Source organism: Saimiri boliviensis, chromosome 16 (assembly GCF_048565385.1).
Source record: "Saimiri boliviensis isolate mSaiBol1 chromosome 16, mSaiBol1.pri, whole genome shotgun sequence".
Classification (NCBI taxonomy): domain Eukaryota; kingdom Metazoa; phylum Chordata; class Mammalia; order Primates; family Cebidae; genus Saimiri; species Saimiri boliviensis.
The window spans coordinates 80,836,864-80,859,556 of record NC_133464.1 but is presented as its reverse complement, the minus strand read 5'-3'; the positions used below and the strand labels follow the sequence as shown (position 1 = coordinate 80,859,556).

General features: G+C 51.6%; 1 protein-coding gene across 2 annotated transcripts; it reads right to left on the bottom strand.

Annotated features, from left to right (window-relative positions):
• Positions 1-9,672: 9,672 nt before the first annotated feature.
• CDX2 (caudal type homeobox 2) lies at positions 9,673-20,309 on the bottom strand. 2 transcript variants are annotated; one of them, XM_074387911.1, is made up of 4 exons: positions 20,051-20,309; positions 17,533-18,749; positions 13,931-14,076; positions 9,673-12,417 (listed from the first exon to the last, which is right to left on the bottom strand). In XM_074387911.1, exons 2-4 carry the CDS (start codon positions 18,071-18,073, stop codon positions 12,169-12,171), a joined length of 936 nt encoding a protein of 311 aa, XP_074244012.1. In that variant the 5' UTR covers positions 18,074-18,749; positions 20,051-20,309; the 3' UTR covers positions 9,673-12,168. The 2 variants fall into 2 exon arrangements, with proteins under 2 accessions (XP_074244012.1, XP_003919770.2); XM_003919721.4 differs by lacking the exon at positions 20,051-20,309 and having other exon boundaries at positions 17,533-19,253.
• Positions 20,310-22,693: the final 2,384 nt, after the last annotated feature.

Sequence of the window (22,693 nt, the reverse complement as noted above, 5' to 3'; positions counted from 1 at the left end):
AGCCAAGATCGCGCCATTGCACTCCAGCCTGGGTAACAAGAGCAAAACTCCGTCTCAAAAAAAAAAAAAAAAAAAAAAAGAGAAAATCCAAATGCCCAATAAATATGAATATACTCAACCTGTTTAATAATTTTAGAATGAAAAATTCAAAATGGTTACCATTTTCTGTCCATCAGATTGGCAAAAATTTAAGAGATAATGTCTAGTGCAAAAGAGGATATGAAGAAAGGGAAACTCACTCAAGGGGACTGTGGACTGTGTGACTTGCTGAAGTTTTTTGGAAAGCAATGGCTATCTTTACTAGAGTTTTAAAGTGTACATATTTTTGACCTATAATTTCCAATTTAAGAAATCTATCCTTTAAAAATGCAAAACTACAAGGCCAGGCGCGGTGGCTCAAGTCTGTAATCCCAGCACTTTCGGAGGCTGAGGCGGGTGGATCACGAGGTCAGGAGATCGAGACCATCCTGGTCAACATGGTGAAACCCCGTCTCGACTAAAAATACAAAAACATTAGCTGGGCATGGTGGCACGTGTCTGTAATCCCAGCTACTCAGGAGACTGAGGCAGGAGAATTGCCCGAACCCAGGTGGCGGAGGTTGCGGTGAGCCAAGATCGCGCCATTGCACTCCATCCTGGGTAACAAGAGCAAAACTCCGTCTGAAAAAAAAAAAAAAGCAAAACTACAAAAGGGTATTTGTGAAAAGAAGTTTATCTTTGTATGGTTTGTAATAGCAAAACACTGACAACTTAAATGTTCATCTGTCAGGAAATTGTTAAATAAATTGATTTTAAATTTCCTTCCACTAGAATTAAGCTCCCCAAGAACAGGGATTTTTAACGGTGACGATGACTGCTGTTTTCTCAGCACTTAGAACATAGTAAACATTCAAAAGAAATGATTAAATGATTGAATAAATAAATACATTCTATCTTTATTTACATAATGCAATAGACATTTTAAAAATTGGTGTGATTTGTGTGTAATGATCTGGGGAAATGCCCATGATATATTATTAAATGATAAAAGCAAGTCACAGAGTAAAGTGTGACATCTTTTTTTTTTTTTTAAGGGCAAAAAAGGAAGAACAAGAGTATAAATGTAATAAATATTTGTGTAAGCACAGAAAAATTCTCGAAATGCCATCCAATGTAGTGTTAAAATTGCTAACAGAGGGATGGAATGGAAAGGATGGAGAAGTTATTAACTTTTTTCTTTACACATCTCCACATTGTTTAACCTTCTTGGAAAGAATTGTTTGTGCAAGCCCTTAGCTCAAACCAAACTAGACTTTGCTGTGGGAAAGTCAGTAGGCTTGAATCCGCGCGCACATCAGGGAACAGTGACCTTGACACTGTTAGGTATTCTTTGTACAGTATTGGTTTGTTGCCTTTTTTTAAGCATCTGTAGAACACTGGTAAATTTTGCTCCCCGCTTCTCAGGGAGCTTCTCGGCCTGTTCTTTCCTGCAGGTATTTCTCCGGCGGAGCCTGCCGCCTCGCCCTCGCCCTCGCCCTTGTCTCCGGATGGCTTTGGAGCCAGCGCGGCTTCTGTGGGGCAGCTACTGTGTGCACGCTCGACCTTTGCCACCCTCCGCGCTGATGGGAACTGGAGGAGGATGTGGTTTCGACGCAATGTGGCCCACGCGTCCTTGTTTCCTGAATACACCCCAAAGCACAAGTCCCATCTCCAGTTTTGAAAGAATTTCCCGACAAAGGGGGCTTGCGTGGAGGAGGGGGAGGTGCGAGGGGAAGATGAGGTGTTGGAGAAGCCCGGAGCATGGGGCCTCTATTAATATTAACTTTCATTAAGACTTGGCCTTTCTCTCCCCGGGGCTTCAAAAGCAGGAAGTCAAGGGCAGTGGAAAAGGGAAGGGAATTGGCAGGAAGAGAAGACCTTGAGTAAATTATTTAGCTGTGACACGAGATTAAGAGCGATCCCACCCACCTCCCTGCCCCACACACCCCAAAGTGGGCCAAGGTTGGGGAGCAGCGCTCCAGCCGCCACTAATCATGGGAGCCCAGAGGCGAAATCGGGTTCCCGGGGACTCGGAAAATTGCTAGAGTCTGGTGAGGAGCAAATCAGGAAGTGTCTTTGTCGGAGATGAGATGGAACCCGGCCTTGGGGCGCAACCAGGCTCCAAGGGAGACCGCGTTTGCCCAGGTGTCGGGCCGCGCCTTCTGGTGGCTGCGAAGAGAAGGAGCAGGGTTAGAGCCGCAGCGCCGCCGGGAGCGTGGAAACGAGGAGATTCCCTCGCGCCCGCTGTGCGAGGCGGGTCCCCCGAGACCCACCCGCAGTCCCGCGCCATTGGCCGAGAGGCCGGGAAAGCCACCGAGGCGGCCGAGCAGGGCCGCGGGGGTACCCCTCGGCTTCTCCTGCCGCGGCTCCTGCTCTCTCTCGGGCCGACCGCAGGGCTGGAGACCGAGGCCGCGGGGTCTCGGCAGCTCGGCCCTTTCCGCCGGAGCAGCAGCGCCGCCTGCCGGGGGCCTCGCGCAAGCGACACAGGCCGGCCAGCGCAGGCCGCGGGCGGCCGCAGCTTGGAGGGGTCGAACACCCCTGCGCTCCCGTTCCGCCTTTTGAAAATCGAATCCTTCGGTCCTGATGCCACCGTCGCCGGCCCAGGGCACCCAGCTGCGACAGGTCGAAGGCAGGCGCCCCGGGCGTTCTATGCCAGGGTGGCGTCGGCGCCCGCGGCCCAGGTTCTCCGCACCTCCGCGCCGCAGTGGCGCGCGCCTTTTGAAAAGCATGGCGTCTTCAGGTCTGAGGACGAAAACCACCGCGGACACCACACCGTTCCAAAGAGGAAAAAGAAAGTGCCTGGAATCTCAGGGCGCACTTCCGGAGCGGCGGGCGGGCGGCGGCGGGAAGGCGCTCCCAGGGCTTCCAGCCTGGCAGGAGGCCGCGGCGCCCGGACCTCGCCCGCTCCCGCCGCGCGCAGCCCCTCCGGAGACGCCGCGGATCTCTCCGGGAAGCCCCAGGCGGCCGCGGGGACCCAACGACGACGCGCAGCCGGCAGAGACTGGCCGTCTTGGGCGAGAGCAGCGGGACGGGAGCCCCTGGGCGCCCGCCGGGAGCGCGGGGAGGCGCTGGGCTCGGGGACCTGGCGCTGCGAGTGACCTTCGGGGAAGGTCAAGGAGGCCCGGGGAGTGGGCGCCGCCGGTCGCGCAGCCTCAGGGGAAGGGGCGGGTCGCCGCTGCCTCACCTCTATCTGCTGTAATGGCCGGGTAGATCCTGAGATGCCTGGATACCAGGCCGAACGCTGAAGCCCCCAGGCGCGTTGTGGACAACCAGTCCATTCAGGCAGAGATAAAGACCAAGTTCCATCCATTTAGACCGGGCGCGGTGCCTCCCGCCTGTCATCCCAGCCCTTTGGGAGCCTGAGGCGGGCTGATCACCTGAGGTCAGTGAGTTCCAGACCAGCCTCATCCACATGGGAGAAATCCCATTCTGCTAAAAATACAAAATTAGCCGGGCGTAGTGGCGCAGGCCTGTGATCCCGGATACTCCGGAGGCTGAGGCAGGACAATCGCTTGAACCCGGGAGGCTGAGATCACGCCATGGCACTCCAGCCTGGGCAACAAGAGGGAAACTCCGTCTCAAAAGAAAAAAAAAAAAAGTTTCATCCATTTTTCTGTCTAAAACATTCAAAGACTCAAATCTAGACAATAGTTTCTCTGAGGTAGAAGTAGAGGGGGAGTGGGAATAAACTGAAAGTTGGGGTGAGGAGCTTGCTTCTTGTAGGAGCGCCCTGCTGTATTCAGTAGTACCCTCCTAGAAACTTACCCACTGAACAGCTTCACGCGGCATGATCATTTGATGAATCGCTTTTTAGTTTCCCATGCCGGCCAAAATATCCACCCAAGAGAACCAGTCATAAGACTGGATGTATTATGACATGTCGAGACTCTCACTTCTCTGTAGAAATGAGAAATAAATGTCGGTTGTTGGTTTTCTGTAGGCTGGTGATCACACCCGAGAACTGTCATTCTCCAGTTACCAAAATCTGAATCATTGTCTAATGTGCCATGTGTATAAAAATGTATCACTAACAGCGATCTGAAAGTGTAAAGATGTTTATGTAAAATTCATAGACATGATGAAAATGATAATAGGAATGAATGGAAATAAATACAAGAATGTGGATTTCTAAAATATGCATTATTTTGAATAAAGTGGTCCAAGAGAAAAATAACGTTTTAATTTTTTATGTGTGATTCCAGACAAGCAGTCTTTTTTATTCTTTCTACAGTTTTCTGTATTTCTATATTGTTACTAGACAGTAGTCTTTGGTTCTGACGTATTTATGTCTTTTTTCTGTTTTTGTCTCTGGCAATGCACATAATAGGAAATATACACGCAGCAATAATCTTGCGGTTGTTATTCACAAACACCCAGGGAAACAAAAGAGGCAACAAAGAGAAATGAAAGAAGTCTCAGCCACAGAAGGCAAGGAAAGTTATATGTTTTGGGTTTTTTTGTTTTTGTTTGTTTGAGACGGAGTTTCACTCTTGTTACCCAGGCTGGAGTGCAATGGCGCGATCTCGGCTCACCGCAACCTCCGCCTCCTGGGTTCAGGCAATTCTCCTGCCTCAGCCTCCTAAGTAGCTGGGATTACAGGCGTGTGCCACAATGCCCAGCTAATTTTTGTATTTTTAGTAGAGACGGGGTTTCACCATGTTGACCAGGATGGTCTCGATCTCTTGACCTCGCGATCCACCCGCCTCGGCCTCCCAAAGTGCTGGGATTACAGGCGTGAGCCGCCGTGCCCAGCTGAAAAGTTATATGTTTTTAGCGCCACTCCAACAGGTTGCTATTTACCAGCTTACTGACCTTGGGAAGGCCCCAACCTCTGAGCTAACACTTCCTCATCTGTAACCTGGGGATCCAGTGAGGTAGTGTAAGCCAGTGTCGCATTGTGTGCTTATGACTAGACCCCAATCATGACATGAGCTGCTTCTGTCTAGAAAATAGAGGGCCAGGTGAAGACTGAAAATAGAATCTAGTTCTGTTAAGTTTTGTTGTAGCTGTTGTTTTTTAAATATATTAGCTACACAGAGTGAAAGAACAATACCCAGAGTGTATTTCATGAGTAGAAAACAGAGCCTGCTCTGGTCAATTTTAACATCTCCTAATCTGTGGTTTAGGTATTTAATCCTTGTTCTTGATTCTACTAATCATCAATAAGTTGAAATTATTTAAGTGCCACATAACAAGCTACAGTGACTTAAGCTCTGCATTGTTCTTCCTGCATTGTTATTCCTTGTTTGCTTCCCTGAGATTGGAGAGGAACTTATCAACTACCATTTGCATAAAACCTATCATCATACTGCAGATTCTAAGTGTGATGATAGCAGACTGCTAATCCTGAAAGTTCTGAGATAACGCATGAATAATTAGAAAAAAAATCCTGTTGGCCGGGCGCGGTGGCTCAAGCCTGTAATCCCAGCACTTTGGGAGGCCGAGGCGGGTGGATCACAAGGTCGAGAGATCAAGACCATCCTGGTCAACATGGTGAAACCCCGTCTCTACTAAAAATACAAAAAGTTAGCTGGGCATGGTGGCGCGTGCCTGTAATCCCAGCTACTCGGGAGGCTGAGGCAGGAGAATTGCCTGAGCCCAGGAGGCGGAGGTTGCGGTGAGCCGAGATCGCGCCATTGCACTCCAGCCTGGGTAACAAGAGCGAAACTCCGTCTCAAAAAAAAAAAGAAAAAAAATCCTGTTTAGTTTTGAAGTTAAAACTCAAATATAAAAATGCATGAACTGCCTGGAGGTTTTACTTACCAATAAAATATTGGACACATAAACGTAGTACATGATATAAATATTATTTTTAATTAAGTGTGCATGTGAAGGGATGGTTTGGTAATCATTTCATGTCAGGGAAGTCTTTTTCATGGATTAAAACTGGTTGTGTTGTGGCTTATGGATTAAATCTCTAGCACAGAATCACCAGGATCCTGCTTTACTGGTCATTTAACTTTGGGGCTCTGGCGACCTGGTTGATATTATCAATATCTACTGTGGTTAATGACAAATTCCAATTGGGAAAAGCTGTTGTTAAAACAAATGTAATGTTTGGGCACTAGAGACATAGAGCCAAAAGGTCACCTAAGTGCTGCCCCCACCTTCTCTGGACTGATTCCTCCAAGAATGTCAAGGTAAATGTTGGTATAATCTCTGGAACTCACAGTCTATTTATTTGGAATTTGAGAGGGTTTTTTCCCCCCTAAATCTAATGTCATAACCTTCTAGAAAATCATATTTTATACATATATGTCTATATATGTATAAACTATCTCTATTTTTATGTATGTATTCCTCTGATTTGTAGCTAAGGAAAGAAGACAGCAGGTGACTGTGCTGGCCAGTATCACACAGCCAGCCCCACCGCCACCTCTAAAACCTGCCTGGTTTGTCAAAAGCATAGTGCACCCTCTCCAAGAAGAGCAGGAGGCAAAAGGAAAAAAGGCAAAGGAAAACTGACTGAACGTAGGAGTTGTGGGGTTGAAAGTTTGTACAGTCTAAGTGTGATTAAGAAGATAAGTTAAATGTTTATTTTAAATATTTACAAATTAATCTACATTACTCAGATACGAATGTTTTTGTTATACTCCAAAGCAAAACCAATTTCATACAAGATCTGCTGCTGTAATTTTATCGTAAGGTAGAATTCTGGAGATGAGAGTAAAGCACTTTTCTTAAAACAGCATCTAAGGAAGAATAAGCCTTTGAGAATTTAAAGCTCAGCAGCCTCCCGGATGGCTCCTGAAGAGTAAAGAATTAATATTGACGTATTGGGGTGGAAATGGTCAGAAACTTTTAATGCCATCTAGTTAGAGTATCTGCCTGTCTGCTCCTTTTGGGTTGAAGTGTGCTGATGGATTATAAGAAGGTTCTCAACTACATCCTCAACTAATCTGGATTCTCCTAAGTATGACTAGAACCTAGATGTTCTCAACTGAAACATGAAATGAAAGTAAATGAAAGGGCAAGTAAGTCATACAGATCAGCAACTTGTTGCCACATCTGGAATGCTACTTTGTGCCTTCGCTCAAGATTTTATGCAGATGTTTAGGAAGTGGTAATCAAGAAACAACAGACTTCAGGCAATTTTGACAAAGTAAGCAAAGCTGAACGCATTAGAAAAAAATTCTGGGAAGGGATTATTCTATTATCATTTGAGAAATTATCTTGCTCAAAAACTCTTCGTAAGAACTCTCTAGCACTTCGAAGAACACAGTACAAGAAGCAGCTCATATCGTGACTGGGGTCTAGTCATAAGCATACAAAGCCATATTGGCTTACATTACCTTGCTGGATCCTCAAGTTACAAATGAGGAAGTGATAGCTCAGAGGTTGGGATCTTCCCAAGGTGGGTAAGCTGGTAAATAACAGCCTGTCGCCGGGCGCGGTGGCTCAAGCCTGTATTTTTTCCTGAATGGTTGTGGATAACAACAGCAAGAATATTGCTATGTGTATATTTAGATTGCTGTTTAATATTAGTTTTCTTCACGGATGTAGGCATCTTTCTAGATATTACTAGAAAGAAGTGAAACACATTGCAATGAAACATTTGTTACTCTCATTGACAGTCCATCCTGTTAACTTTATTGGATGAATATGATAAAGCCACGAATTGTTCACAAAGGGGAAAAAAGACTCAGCACTTTGGGAGGCAGAGGTGGGTGGATCACGAGGTCGAGAGATCGAGACCATCCTGGTCAACATGGTGAAACCCCGTCTCTACTAATAATACAAAAAATTAGCTGGGCATGGTGGCACGTGCCTATAATCCCAGCTACTCAGGAGGCTGAGGCAGGAGAATTGCCTGAACCCAGGAGGCGGAGGTTGCGGTGAGCCGAGATCGCGCCATTGCACTCCAGCCTGGGTAACAAGAGCGAAACTCAGTCTCAAAAAAAAATAAAAAATAAAAAATAAAAATAACAGCCTGTCTCTAAAACAACGTGCAAAGAGTGGCCCTAAAAACATAGAACTTTTCTTGCCATTCTGTGGCTGGGACTTCTTCCATTTCTACTTCTTGTCTTTTTTTATTTTTTCCTGAATGGTTGTGGATAACAACAGCAAGAATATTGCTATGTGTATATTTAGATTGCTGTTTAATATTAGTTTTCTTCACGGATGTAGGCATCTTTCTAGATATTACTAGAAAGAAGTGAAACACATTGCAATGAAACATTTGTTACTTTCATTGACAGTCCATCCTGTTAACTTTATTGGATGAATATGATAAAGCCACGAATTGTTCACAAAGGGGAAAAAAGACTCAAGCCGTTCACTCTCCATAAATACTTTTTTGTTTGTTTGCTTGGTTGCTTGCTTCCTTGTTTTTGAGACAGAGTCTCTCTCTGTTGCCCAGAGAATGCAGTGGCTCCATCTTGGCTCACTGCGACCTCTGCCTCCCGGGTTCAAGCGATTCTCCTGCCTCGGCCTCCCAAGTAGCTGCGATTATAGGCGCACACCACGACGCCCGGCTAATTTTTGTTTTTAGTAGAGACGGGGTTTTGCCATACTGGCCAGGCTGGTTTCGAACTCCTGACCTCAAGTGATCTGCCCGCCTGGGCCTCCCAAAGTGCTAGATTACAGGCGTCAGCCACCGTGCCAGGCCCATAAATATTTTTTTTGGATTTCAGTTCCACAACAGTGATAGGTTTTATTCCCTATTTTATTCCCATATTTATCCCAAATTCCCAGTCTTACCATGTATTAATACTGTGCCCACATTACTGTAAATTTTAGAAAGAAAATACCTTGTGCAAAATAACCCTTTTAGAATGGTAGATAGTCCCTCTCCCCTAACTTTGTTTTTCTTTTCTTTTCTTTCTTTCTTTTTTTTCTTTTTGAGACGGAGTTTTGCTCTTGTTACCCAGGCTGGAGTGCAATGGTGCGGTCTTGGCTCACCGCAACCTCCGCCTCCTGGGTTCAGGCAATCCTCCTGCCTCAGCCTCCTGAGTAGCTGGGATTACAGGCACGCGCCACCATGCCCAGCTAATGTTTTTGTATTTTTAGTCGAGACGGGGTTTCACCATGTTGACCAGGATGGTCTCGATCTCCTGACCTCGTGATCCACCCGCCTCTGCCTCCCAAAGTGCTGGGATTACAGGCGTGAGCCACCGCGCCCGACTTTTTTATTTATTTATTTTTTTAAGACGGGTCTTCACCATGTTGGTGAGGCTAGTCTTGAACTTTCAACCTCAGGTGATCCGTCCGCCCTGGCCTCCAAAGTGCTTAGATTGCAGGCATGAGCCACCACGCCCAGCCAAATTTGTTTTCCTTAAACATTCAACAGATCCAAGAATATCCCGTGCCTGACTTAGTCTGAACTTGGTTTAAACAAGCCCACGGCCAACATGGAGAAATCTTGCAGCGCCCGGATCTGGGCTCAGCCCGAGCCGGGAGAGGCGCAGGCGCCTGTACCTCCCAACCGAACTGGAACCTTTCCGGGTCCGCCAGCCCACGCCACATCTCTTCCCAGAGCGCGCGCGCCCTCTGGCGCCTGAGCGGACTACTGGACGCGGTGGAGGCGAGGGATTCGGAGGCCACCGCCCCCAGCCCTGCGCTGGAGGCGCCAGGAGCCGCGAGGGCATCTGGTCTCAAATAACCTCAGGCGCCCCTACGCACCCCTGCCTAAACTCCTCGAGCCGCGCTCCCCACTCGTGCCACATCCCTTGCTCCACAGGTATTGCCCCGGGGGTGACACGGTTGGCGTCAGAAGCGCGGTGGCCTCACTTGCCGGAGAGGGCCCTGGTTTTGCGCCTTTTACCGTGGCCCGGGAGTCTTGCCAGGAGAGCCGGGTGCTTGCATGTCAGAGAGCAGCCGAGCTCCTTTCCCTGGCCCTGAACCCGCGTGCAAGGGGACCGAGCCCCGGGAAGGGGAGGAACTTGTAATCGCTTGCAGCGGGACAATGTCGACTTTTGAACCTCTAACCACTAAGCAAACAGCCCATGTGCTCTCGCTCCACTGTCCAAACAGGGTTTATTGACAGGCGTTTCACAGCAACGCATAGCAACCGCGGCGGCTAGGGGGCGGGCGTGTGGGCGCGGCCGGGGCGCGGGGAGACCCGCGGGGCACCCGGGCTCACACCGGCCCTGACCCGGGACCCCTAGGCCAGCGGACCAGGACACGGCTTCCTCCTCCGCCCGGCAGCCCCCGCCCCCCGCGCCCCGCACTCGGACCTCTGGCTTCGAGGCCAGGCGCCCGCGGGCAGGGCCCCCGGAGCCCCTTTCCCAGTCCTGGAGCTGCAAACGCCACCAGGAAGGGCCGCGTAATTGCGGAGGTGCTGCGGAGGGTCTCTACCTCTTGATGTCTCGCCGCTCGGCTCATCCTCCCAAGCTGCCCTTGGGGCGCTTCCTCCCTCCGTGGGCGCGCTGATTAGGCTCTGGGATGCTGGTAGAAAGACCGAAACAAAGGCGAAGCGCCTCTCACACAGGTCCTGCCGGGAACGCTCAGCTCGGAGGCCTCCAGGATCAAAAATCTCAAAGGCTGCAGCCGGGTCACCAGTGAATCGGCCAGATAACAAGCAACCGTCACTAAGAGGATCATTTTATATTGAGTCTTGAAATCTTGTTTGTGGAGGTAATTGGGTGGGAAGAGGGACGCAATCGGGGGATAAGGAAACTTCGAGAACAGAGAAGAGAGTGGAGGCAGAAAGGGCTCACGGAAATGCCCAGTGATTTACATAAGACTAAATTCATGGCAATGCTGTTTTGGGAAAGTAGGGGGATTTTTTTTTTTTAAATTTAATGCTCACATTTAACTAGCTGAGTTACGGGGTGTCCTTAGAGAGGAGGGAGTCCCTCCAGAAGGGAACTGCCTGCTGTTTGCAAAAGCTTCCGTGTGGGTTTGGTGAGATGCTATAAGGGCCCTCTTACCCCCATCCCCCATAATTCCTGGCTGCTGGGAAGCAGCTGGCCCTGCAGATGTGCATTTCGCCCAAAGGCACCCCCAGGACAGCCACGCATTCCAAGGCTGGGCTCAGGCTTGGGGGCAGGGAAGGTCTCAGAACCTGCTCTTTCAGGCTTCTGATGCTCTGGGGTAAAATGAGGCTGTCCAGATAACCTCCACTCCCTCTCTGAATTTCCCAAATTAGCTTGCAAGCAGAGGAGATATTTCATTTCTTTAAAAAAAAAAAAAAAATAGTTGCAGACAAAATCTGAAAATAAATACAGAATCTGAAATCTGGAAAGCTCATTTATCTTTTTCTTTTTAGAAAAAATTCAACTGTGTTCAAATACCCCCCACTTCCCTTCACCATATCACTTCTCACCCCCATGGATCCAGAAGGCTTTAAAAACTCTGGCTTGGATGTTACACAGACCAACAACCCAAACAGCAGCAACAACACCGACTCCCCCCACCCCCTTCTTCATCAGCCCCAAGATTGTGAAAATGACAGGAAGTCCAGGTTGGCTCTGGCATTTATAGCACTGACATACATTCAGCCCAGAGAAGCTCTGGTGACAGGCTCTCTAAACAAGTCCCTGTTTGGGCCCCCTGGTCAGGCCTGGAGTCCAATAACCACCCCCTCATACCACACCCTGTGCATACACCAGCCAAGCCTTTCCTGGTCTGGGAAGGGAAGAGAGAAAAGACACAGGCCATCTGGGGGTTCTGCAGTCTTTGGTCAGTCCAGCTTTCTATCTTAGCTGCCTTTGGCTTCTGCAGTTTAAACTTTGCCTGCATGGAGGCAGCAGGCCCAGCTGGACCTCTGATGGCCATAAGCAGGCAGCAGCTATCTTGGCCCTAAGCTTGCCATGCCCCTGAGTCCCTCTCTCCCCTCAGCTCCCACCAGAGGTGCAGCCTGCAGATCTAGGAGGGGAGGAGGTGGGGAGGAGGAGGCTGAAGGCCTTGTTGGTGTGGTCAATCCAGGCAATGCTTCTGTCAGTCCCGAATGAAACTCAGTGGCCACTTTCTGTCTCCTCAGTGGCAGAAAGAGCCAGATGGGAAAAAGTAAAAATCTGGGAGGGTACATTTCTTGAGGCCCCAAATCCCACTTGTCTTGCTCCTGGCTCCCATTTTTCCTCTGAGAGCCAGGTTTGTAGGTCTCCGGCTGTGGGTGGGAGGGGAGGGGTCTCTCCTGAGGAGTCTAGCAGAGTCCATGCTCCTCATGGCTCAGCCTGGAATTGCTCTGCCGCTGCAGATCCCTGTGGGTCACTGGGTGACAGTAGGATTTAGCACCCCCCCAGTAGGCCCCAGAACCCCAGGGACAGAGCCAGGCACCGAGCCTTGCAGGGAAGACACCGGACTCAAGGACTCTGGGACACTTCTCAGAGGACCTGGCTGAGGCTGGGGAGGCTGTGGTGGCGGCGGCGGCGGCGGCGGCTGCTGCTGTTGCTGCTGCAACTTCTTCTTGTTGATTTTCCTTTCCTTGGCCCTGCGGTTCTGAAACCAGATTTTAACCTAGAAATGGAAAGGCGGAGAAAAGCAGATGGTGGTGAAGAAGATGTGAGGGAAAAGAGGAACCATACCCAGCAGTATCATCATCTCCCTCTCAACTACAGAATTCCAAGTCCTTCCAGAAGCTTTCCGTGCGCATCCCCTGAGAGCCCAATCCTAGAGCCATTCTCAGGCCCAATTCAGCCTCATGGGGCAGAGTCTTCCTCCTTCCTTGGTCCCTGGGTTTCTTTTCAAAGCAACTTTTATCTACTCATTTACTGGAAAAGTTTAGAGTCTCAGAACCAAAGAAAACAGAAACTGCAAGGCCCTTTCTCTGCAGCAAAGGGCGGCCAGTGCTGGGTGGTGTACTTCAAATGGCAACCTTTGACCCTCCAAGGCTACACGAAAATGCAATTTTCCTCACCTTAGAGCTGAAAATGAGATTGAATTGTGTGGCTTCCTGGCTGTGAAGTTGGCCTGTTTTTCTAGACTATATAAATAGAATGTTCATGAACTAAGGTTTGTCCCCCTAGTTTTTATGACCAGAGACTCAGTATTTTATTTAGTTTATTTTCTTAGGCACAGTGCTAGAAACAAAGAGAATAGGTCTTGTAATAAGTCCTTATAGACTCAAATGGAATTCTGGGTTAAACTAATACACTCGGCTTTTTTTTTTTTTTTTTTCACATCGCCTATATTCCTCAAAAGAGAGAGAGAAAAAATCAACGACAGCAAAAGAGAGAGAGAGAGAGAGAGAACTAGAGGCAGAAAGAGGCTTTTTAAAAAGTACTCCAGGCTGGGCGCGGTGGCTCACGCCTATAATCCCAGCACTTTGGGAGGCCAAGGCAGGTGGATCACGAGGCCAAGAGATCGAGACCATCCTGGTCAACAAGGTGAAACCCCGTCTCTACTAAAAATACAAAAATTAGCTGGGCATGGTGGTGCGCACCTGTAGTTCCAGCTACTCGGGAGGCTGAGGCAGGAGAATTGCTTGAACCCAGGAGGCGGAGGTTGCGGTGAGCCGAGATCGTGCCATTGCACTCCAGCCTGGGTAACAACAGCAAAACTCCGTCTCAAAAAAAAAAAAAAAAAGTACTCCAGGCCAGGCTTGGTGGTTCACACCGGTAATCCCAGCACTTTAGGAGGCCAGGACAGAAGTATTACTTGGAGTTTGAGACCAACTTGGGTAAGATGGTGAGACTATCTCTGCAAAAAATTCGAACATTAGCAAGTCATGGTGGCTTGAGCCTATAGTCCCAGCTACTCAGGAGGCTGCGGTAGGCAGGAGGATCCCTTTAGCTCAGGAAGTTGGGGCTGCAGTGAGCTATGATTGTACCACTGCACTCCAGCCTGGGCCACAAGGCAAGAACCCATCACTATTTAAAAAAAAAAAAAAGAAGTCCTCCAAAGACAAATGCTTGCACCCTCCTGCTTCAGTCTTTCCACAGATCTAGAAGACCCCTGAAGCCAGATTTTCTAACTATCATGGTCCTCTCCCAGGCAGTAGCCTGCCCGGAGGGAGCTAGGTGGTCCCCACCTGCCTCTCAGAGAGCCCCAGCGTGGCAGCCAGCTCGGCTTTCCTCCGGATGGTGATGTAGCGACTGTAGTGAAACTCCTTCTCCAGCTCCAGCCGCTGGTGGTCCGTGTACACCACTCGGTATTTGTCTTTCGTCCTGGTTTTCACTGTGGAGGAAGGAGATGTGAGGGCTGAGAACTGCAGGGCAGCCCATCAGTCATGGTAATGACAAACCTCCCTAACCCAGGGACATTTCTCTTCCTCCACCACCCTGGGGGGCCCAGGTTTGGCTGGTTCCTGCCAAGTCTGACAAGACCCCCCAGAGGGTCCTGTGGCGGGAGAGGGGGGAGGGTGTGAGGCTCCGGAGGCAACTAAACTAACCTTGGTATTAACTGGTTTTTAAAAATTAAGAAAAGCAAAAACTTCACACAGAAGATAACAGAATGTACCACCCTTTCGGTAAATCAGATACAGTACTGGCATATATTCGATGACAAGGGGAAGGGGCAGGGTGGAGTGGCCAGAGTCCTGGGAACATCCAGATTGCCAGGCCTACCAGAGGTATAAGTGCACCTGGAAAACAACTGTCACTGTGGGCACATGTTGTGGAGGCGGTGTGGGGGTTACTACTTTCCTTTGCTACATACAAGTGGAAAGCAGGGCACAGGAGCTGACAAGTCACCACAATCATCCCCCAGACACACCAGGCCCATCCGGTGGAATCCTGAGCTGGGTTCTGGCAGAGGGAAGTTATGCCAACAGGCAGAATATCCCTCCCGCTGGGTACACTGTATACCTGCCCAAACCAGGTTTGACATTTGGCGGTTTTTCTTTTCTGATCCTCCATTTATTCTGGCTGCAAACCCGGCCAGAGCTATCCTGACCAGTGATCTATGCTCATTGGATTGAGTCAACATATTAAATCCTGGATTGATTGTTTTACTGAAGGGCCTTGACAAATAGTGTCCACGGTGTTGGAGCAGGCCTGAGCCTGGCGTCTCCACCAGGTCTGTCTTGGCTCAGCCCTTGGCAGAGCCCTGGCCAGGGGCTGTTCTCTCTGGCTCGGCCGGCTTTGGGGTCTTCTTGAAGCTGGACAGGTTCAACGGCCCAGTGCCCAGTCCCACAGAAAGATCTGAAGGGCCTGGGAGTTGCCTGGAGGTGTTTAATGCCCTGCAGGCTGACTTTGTTCAGGTAAAACCCTTTGCAAACCACAACAAAAGCGCCCTGGGAAGATACAGGCCTGATCAGAGGGAGCTCTCCTGAGCCGCTGAAAGGGGAACACAGCCACAAACAATGCAGGACAAGGCGATCTTATCAAAGAAAAGCCCTTTCAATGCCTTAATAACAACCACATTCTGTTTGAATTACCACTACTGAGCAAATGGCGGCCCCGGCTTTCATCCCCCTCCCCGCCAGGCGCATTAACATAAACACGGCCCTGCAGGCGCATTTGAATGGGGCTGCGGCCCCGACCCCGCGCCTGCTAGGAAAGCAAAGGGAGCTAACGCGGCTTTCTCCGCGGTGGACGCGTGGACACGCGTGACCGCCTCAAATCCACTCCAGGCTGCCATTGGTACTCGCCCCTTTTTACAGATGAGGAAATGGATAATCAAACCAAGTCACGCAGACAGTATCTTGCGGGGCTGCCACCGGAGCCTGGCTGGAGCCACAGAGGACACCTCCGGGACTGGGGCGCAGAGCGGTTCCGTTAGCCGAACACCCCAGGCGGGAGACTCGCCTGGGGGTACCTCGGATTGACCCTTGCTTGGGTGCTGCCCCTTCAGTGTCCGAGAGGGGTAGGGGAACTCGGTGACCAGACCCTGTGCGCTCTTCGGCCCGCGCCCCAAGGGCCTTGGAGGCGCCCCACACCCCCTGGGAACCTAGGAGCGGGGCTGTGGAGGGGAGGGATGAGAGGGACTTGTCAGAATTCATTATTGACTGCGAAAGTCACCACCCTCTTTCCGGGCTCTAAAAGAGACAATGACAGGGCTGGGAAGGTGTATATCAAAGCGGGCCGGGCCGCGTTCCCTCCACCCACCCCTTGACAGATGAGGCTCTGCGGAGGAGCCGGGCTCCGGCCCGCGGGCCGCGGCCACCCCACATTAACATCACAAGGGCACCCGGCGCCGACTGCGGCCTTCCCACCTCGGCGCGGGACTTCACAGCGGCCTCTCATCTGCTGACCCCGCGGCCTGGGCTCTGGCGGCTTCCCTCCCGCCCTCTTCCCGGCCCGCACCCTGCGGCTACTCTCCTGGGACACACAAAAGTCGTCCTTAGACTGTACGCGATCCCCGCCAACCGCGCCCCAGACAGGCGCTGCAGAAAGTGGGTCTTTGGGAGCCAGGGTCTGGGAGTGCCCTGCTAGGAGAAAGGCGCCTCCTTTTGGAGAAGGTACCAAGCCAAAGCTCGGAGGTCCATCCGAGGCTGATCTGTGGCCTTTCCCCCGGACGGTCGCATTTCAACCAGGGACTCTTCCTAGCATGTGTACAGTGACGCAGAAGCAGATGCCCAGAGACAGCCCCCAAAGGGTGCTTTGATTTATACAGCTGTAGTTGGCTATAAAACTCTGCAAAGTGCCCATAACCAGCGTGCTGACCCAACCGGGGCAGCAGGGAGCGAAGCAAGAAAAGCGGAAGCGCTGAATGCTGGGGAAAGACTTCATGGAATGAAGGGGGCACTCAACTAGGACTCTCCCAGAGCACTTCCTTGCCACCTCTCTGCACACCCGAACACCAGAAGGGGCAGATCCGGAGTCAAAGCGCCCCACAGTTCAGCAAACCTAGGATCTTTTTCAGAAGCACACAAACTCACAGACATCCCTGACACCCTTGAAAGGAAGCTTTGGGAGAAATGACCCCTACCTGGAGCTGCGGCTTAATTCCGACCAGGGTTTCCTCCCCGTCTCCCTACTCTCTTGCAGACGCTAGAAGCCTCCCCCTTGGCTTCTTTCCCCTACCCTTCCAGCTTTTGCTTGGAATGACCCCTTCGCAGGTCAGAGGTTCAGAGACAGGGCGCGCCTCCCACCCCTTAGCAGATGGCCCAGCACCTTCTTCTCAGCGACAGCAGCTCTTGAATTGGCCCGAATGGCCGAACCTGAGCCCACGCAGTCTCGCCATCCCTCGACCCTTCAGGCTACTTTTCTTCTTGGGAGGCTCAGATGGGGAAAGAGAGAGCGGAGAGAAATGGCCTAGGCCTAGCGCAAGAAGGTTTGCGCCTGCTTCTCCCAAGCAGCCAGGAGCCACGAAAGGAATGCGTGCAGCGGCAAGTGGGAAGGACGCGATTCTGCCCGCGTCCAGCCGTGCTCACGCTGACATTCCCGGAGATCCCGAAAGTGTCCCGGCGTTGTGAATGAGGAGCTACTGGAAAGAGGACGCCTCTTCCCTACCGTAAGCTGAATACGGTGTTGTGAGACTCAAAATATTCACTCCCAGGCTCAATAGGTCGGAGAAGCCCCGAGGGGCCAGAGGCCCCCGAATTTGTCCTCCGGCCGTGCCCCTCCAGGCGCCAGGCTCCCAGACAGCCCCGGACGCCCCTGTGCGCACTGGACGCGCGGACACCAAGCAGCCAGGGGCTGGGCCCGCGCCTTCCGGAGCGCCCTCCCGCGGAGCGCCGCCTGCGCTTACCTTGGCTGCCGAGGGACGGCTGCGCCGGCTTCCGCATCCACTCGCACAGGTTCCGCCGCTGGCCGCCGGGGGACAGCTGCTCGGCGGCAGCGGTGGCGGCGGGCCCGGGAGGGCCGGGGTTGAGCGTCTGCAGCAGCCCAGAAGCGCAGGAAGGCGCGGCGGCCGGGTGGTGCGGGTGGTGATGCGGATGGTGGTGCGGGTGGTAGTCGGCGGGGCTGCTGTAGCCCATTGCGGCGGCCGGGGAGCCCCCGTTGAGGCCGTGAGCCACGGCGTTGGCTGCGGCCGCGGCGCCCCCAGGCGCGTAGCCATTCCAGTCCTCCCGGAGCGGGGCGCCGTACGCGGCAGGCCAGGACGGCCCAGGGGACTGCGCGCTGTCCAAGTTCGCTGCCGCAGCAGCCGCGGCCGCCACGTGGTAACCGCCGTAGTCCGGGTACTGCGGGGGGCTGACGAAGTTCTGCGGCGCCAGGTTGAGGCCGCCAGAGTGGCGCACGGAGCTAGGGTACATGCTCACGTCCTTGTCCAGGAGGTAGCTCACGTACATGGTGGCGAGAGCCCGGGAGCAGACCTCACCATGCTGCCTGGGGACGGAAGCTGGAGGCTGCCGGGGGGCGCGAAGGGGAAGGGGCGAGGGGATGTGAGGAGCGGCGGGTGCCTGCGCCCCAGCCCGCGGTGCTCCGCTGGCTCCTCTCGGCGCTTCTGCCTCCGAGGCGGTCCCTCCCTCTGGCCTGTCTCCTCCCTCCCTCCCTCTCTTCCTTCTTTCTTCCCACCTCCTTCCCACTAGGCTGCACAGGCGGAGAAGACCCGCCACAGGCTGGCTTGCGGAGCCCCAGACCGACGGCCTTCCGTGATTAACGAGTGTTTACAAGACTCTATTAGTAATGACACAGACACCAATGGCTGGAGACGTTGAGGCGCAGCGCGCACTCAACGCACAACCCCCCGAAACATGATTTGCATTTTAAAAGATAAAGAGGGGGAAGGCTCGTGAGAGGGCAGCGACCTGATCACAGCTAAATATTCAAACCTTTATTGTTAAGAGCTTCCTCCTTCCAACCTGGTGCACTTTAACCTCCAATCACAGGTTCAAAGAATGAAATCAAGAGACTTACAAAAGAGAGGGGGAGAGAAAATGCTATCTTGGTGGGAATCTGGGCTTGGAGACTGGAGCAGTCGGTGTTTACGCATTTGCAGGGAAGGGGGCGGTCAAGAAACTCCTTCTGTCCCAAAGAGAAAAGAAAAGAAAAGCCATTGCTTTGATGAGAACGTTTCTGACCGACCTGGTAGGTGACAAGAAGAGATCCCTACGAGATGGGCCCTTCCTTCCCGCCCTGTGCTCCTGGCCAGGACGACTGCAGCCCCTGTCACCGCCAATCAGTTATTTTCTTGCCCAAGGAAATCACTCGCCCTCCGCACAAGATAAATTATGATCCTAGCTTCAGGCTGCATCTTTGACTTCCTCTTACATTTAAGATTTGAGTTAAATTAAAGCGATTTATTGTTAAAATGTTTACATAAAAGAGCTACAAAAGTAATGGGCTTGTGATAGAAGTCAGGCTAGTGGTTATTGGAGTGCATGACCGGAGGCGAGCTAAGGGATCATTGACGCTGTTTTTTAGGCTGCTGGTTACATGGTGGGTTCAGTTTGTGAAAATTCAGCGAGCTACACTTGTATGTTTATTATACTTAAATAAATGGTTAACAATCAAAAAAAGAATTTCTGCTAATACCTACCTAGGTAGTTATGTGCCTTACGTCATACCTAGATCTTTAAAACACTTTCTCCTTTACAAAGTAAAGCATTCTCCGAAGAAATTTATTTTTAATCTCCAGGAGATGACAAGGCAACTCAGGGCCGTTATTAACGATTGCTAATGAAGAGTTCTGAATTGAAAAAAGATCTCTCTTGATTTGGGAAGCGCTGCGGCTAAGGGCCCTAGGGCTGGAAGTGGCCACTGAGGGGACCGAAGCCGCGCAGCCTCGACAGGAGCTCGGAGGCTGCGAGACGCAGCTCCCGCGCGCGCCCAGCTGTGTTTCAGCAACCGCGTGGGTGGGCCTGCGGCCCCCATTCACCTTCTCTAGCAACCTTCGACGGCGCTGCCAGAATCGGGAATGAGGATCGCTGCGGCGAGGCCCAGAGGGCAGGGCAGCCTGACTCGCGGACTTTGAGCGCTCTCAGAACCCGTGGGCGCTCGCGGCACTCCTGGAGACCTGCACCTGTCTGTTCTCATTGTCAAGCGTTTCGCTCGGATATTTGCCACCGCCGCCTTTCTTCGTCATTTCTGGGGTGCTCTCCAGTGTCCTTTATCTCCCTTGAGCCTCACATCCCCCTAGGATTTAGAACAAAACCTAAGAGGTGTTTTTATCCTCCCCATTCTGCAGGTGACAACCAGCAAGCTGCTTCTGCAGACGCACCTAAAAGCGATCAGAACTAGCCTAGGATTGCGGATCCCCTTTTTTCTGGTTCCTCCCACCCTTCGAATTTGTAAGGAAAAAGGCTAAAAATGGAGGGGGGGAGTACTTAGGAGCCAAGAAGCTGCGCACTCAAGAGGTGGGAGACCGAGCTGGTCCTTCTAGGGGACCTCCATGGCCTGACCTGGACAGCCGAGTGTCATCGGACTTCCTGAGAAATAAAACCGGAAGTAAATTGCAAACCCCATTACAAAACCCAAATCATTGAGAGAAGGGCAGAAGGGGAGGTCGGCAGACCAGAGGGGGCGGGAACGTGGGAGGTTAAGTGGTGGGCACTGCGAACTTTTGATCTAGCAAACATCTTCCTCCTCTTCCTGGAGACACAATTCCCCTTTCCATCCCCCACCCCCACCCCCGTTCCCAGGCCTGAGCTCTGGAAGCCGAGGCTGAGGCTGCAGCCTGTGTCTTCGGAATGCGAGCATTCTTTGGAACAATCGCTTTATTAGGGACAGCCATTCCCTCCGCCCCGCGGTGGCCGCTTCCTGCGTTTTTATGGCCCAGGGTGCCGGCCGCTGGCTAATTGTCCCCGTTTTCCAGCTGCGTCTCTGTGCTGTGCCCTAAAGAAGTGGCTCTGGCCTGCTCATCCATCCAACTGCTTTGGGAGCGGCCAGGGCTGCTCTGGCCCCTCAGGCCAAGCCAGTCTCAGAGCAGGCCAAGCCACAGGGAAGCCTGAGGCTCACTTAGAGTGCTCCAGCCATGGAAAGGAAATCATTGTGAAAACCAATGCTTCCCTCGTTGCAAAAACGGGCCTCCTTAGCAGTAGCATGGCACAGCTATGGATCTAGAACAGGGTCTAAACTGTTGGGCAAAGGGAAAGGAGCTGGTAAATGATATCCTGGGACAAGCTCCTCAGAATGTAAGCGTCCCCATATATCCAGGTTGCTCTCAGCCAGGGAAGGGCCCAGCTGGGTCCCTAGAAAGGCAGGGTGGTGGGAACAGAGAGGATTACAAAGTGGCTGCCAGAACTCCAGGAGCCTGGTCATCTTTTGCATTTAGACAGCCCTGACCCCTAGCAGATAGTGCCCCATGACTGGCCTCTGGAGATTCACTCTGGTCAGGGGCAGCCTCTCCAGGTTCTAAGTGTAAGCCTGTGGTCTTGGGAGGAGGCAGGAGCCACCCACATCAGGAACCCATGCAAGGCTTTCTTAGTCCTAGGCCCAAGGTGCTTGGTGGCTTTCTTAGGAGCCTTTTGGCTTGCACTGAGAACCCCCAGGAGGGGACTGGCATGGTCATCCCTAACCCCCTGATGCCAGAGATGCCCTTCCATGTTGTAAGTCTCTTACCTTCTGCTGCTGGGCCAAAGAAGCCTACAGCAACTCACCCTGGGAGAGGCAAACTTGTTTGAGAAGCTCGGGCCTGTGGCTGGCCTGGGGCTGAAGCTGCAACCCTGCAGAGCCAGAGCTAGGGCTGACATCTAAAGGCAGGAAAGGGTGGGGAAAAAAGACACCTAGGTAAATGAAGCAACAGTAAAACTGCAGGAGCAGCCACGATATGGCTATCAAAGGAACGATGCTGTTACTGACGATGTAGAGGCCATTCCACATTCTTCAGAGAGGGTCCAGGCTTGCAGAATCCTGACTGGTGGCAAGGGTGGGGGCCGCAAAGCGGGTGGGAAGCAGGAGGCTGCCAGAAGGACCGGCTGCCCCTCCAGGCAGATGAAACACTCCTAAATCCACACATCATTGACACAGCTCTCTCACTGCTCAAAGGTTCTAGTGTTGGCTCTAAGGGGACCCTGCTCTGCCCAATATTTGTGGCTTATGGAAACGGGGAAGCCCGGTGATTCATATAACCCAGTTAGGGCAGGCTGTCTCTACCCATCTTAGCATGTAAGTTGACTTTCTGAATCTTTTTTAGATGAAGAAAAATGTCCAGCCAGGCACTGGGGCTCACACCTGTAATCCCAGGACTTTAGGAGGGTGAGGCAGGAGAATCACTTGAGCCCAAGATAGCGAGACCCTATCTCTACAAAAATTCCAAAAATTAGCTGGCTGTGGTGATATGTACCTGTAGTCCCAGCTTCTTGGGAGGATGAGGTTGGAGGATGGCCTGTGCTCAGGAGTTCGTGTTTGCAGTGAGCTATGGTTGTGCCACTGCACTGTAGCCTGGGTGATAGAGGGAGACCCTGTCTCTAAATTTTTTTTTTTAATTTGGAAAAAGAAAAATAAAATTATCCAAAGAATGCAGCCCTTCTATACCCTGCACAGGAAACTCTTACCTTGTGTTGACCTGAATTACAGGGGTAATTAAGGAAGAGTGAAATGGAAGAGAATGTTGGCTGGTAAAATTATTCAGCTTGGCCATCTATACTGCTGTGAAAACACAAACACACACACACACACACACACACACACACACACACACCTCAACCTCTACTTAATTTGGAGTTTAGGGAGTCTTTCAGCCATTGCACTCAATCAGCCATCCACTGACACAAAGAAAGTCTCAATAATGGTTGGTTTGACCTCAACAACCCTGCCCTGCCCTGCCAAGACCACTCAGCTAACATCTCTGGGAAGGAAATCAATGACAGTGTCCTTTTTGCAGGGCCTCCCCAGAGTCCGCCACCTGTCCAGCCCCATCAGGCCACAATGGATCCCAACGTGTCCATCCTGAACAGCAGGGAGGGGCCGCAGCTGCCTACAGCCGCCCAGGCTTCATTCACAGCAGCAGATGTGTCCTGGCCCAGTGC

What these genes read in the sequence shown, in the direction of transcription:
- CDX2 (XM_074387911.1), bottom strand. Translation starts at nt 18,073, where the DNA reads ATGTACGTGAGCTACCTCCTGGACAAGGACGTGAGCATGTACCCTAGC. An exon ending in GCCGTCCCTCGGCAGCCAAG is followed by an intron (nt 14,077 to 17,532) that starts GTAAGCGCAGGC and finishes CTTCCTCCACAG; the next exon opens with TGAAAACCAGGACGAAAGAC. An exon ending in TGGGGCTCTCTGAGAGGCAG is followed by an intron (nt 12,418 to 13,930) that starts GTGGGGACCACC and finishes TTCCATTTCTAG; the next exon opens with GTTAAAATCTGGTTTCAGAA.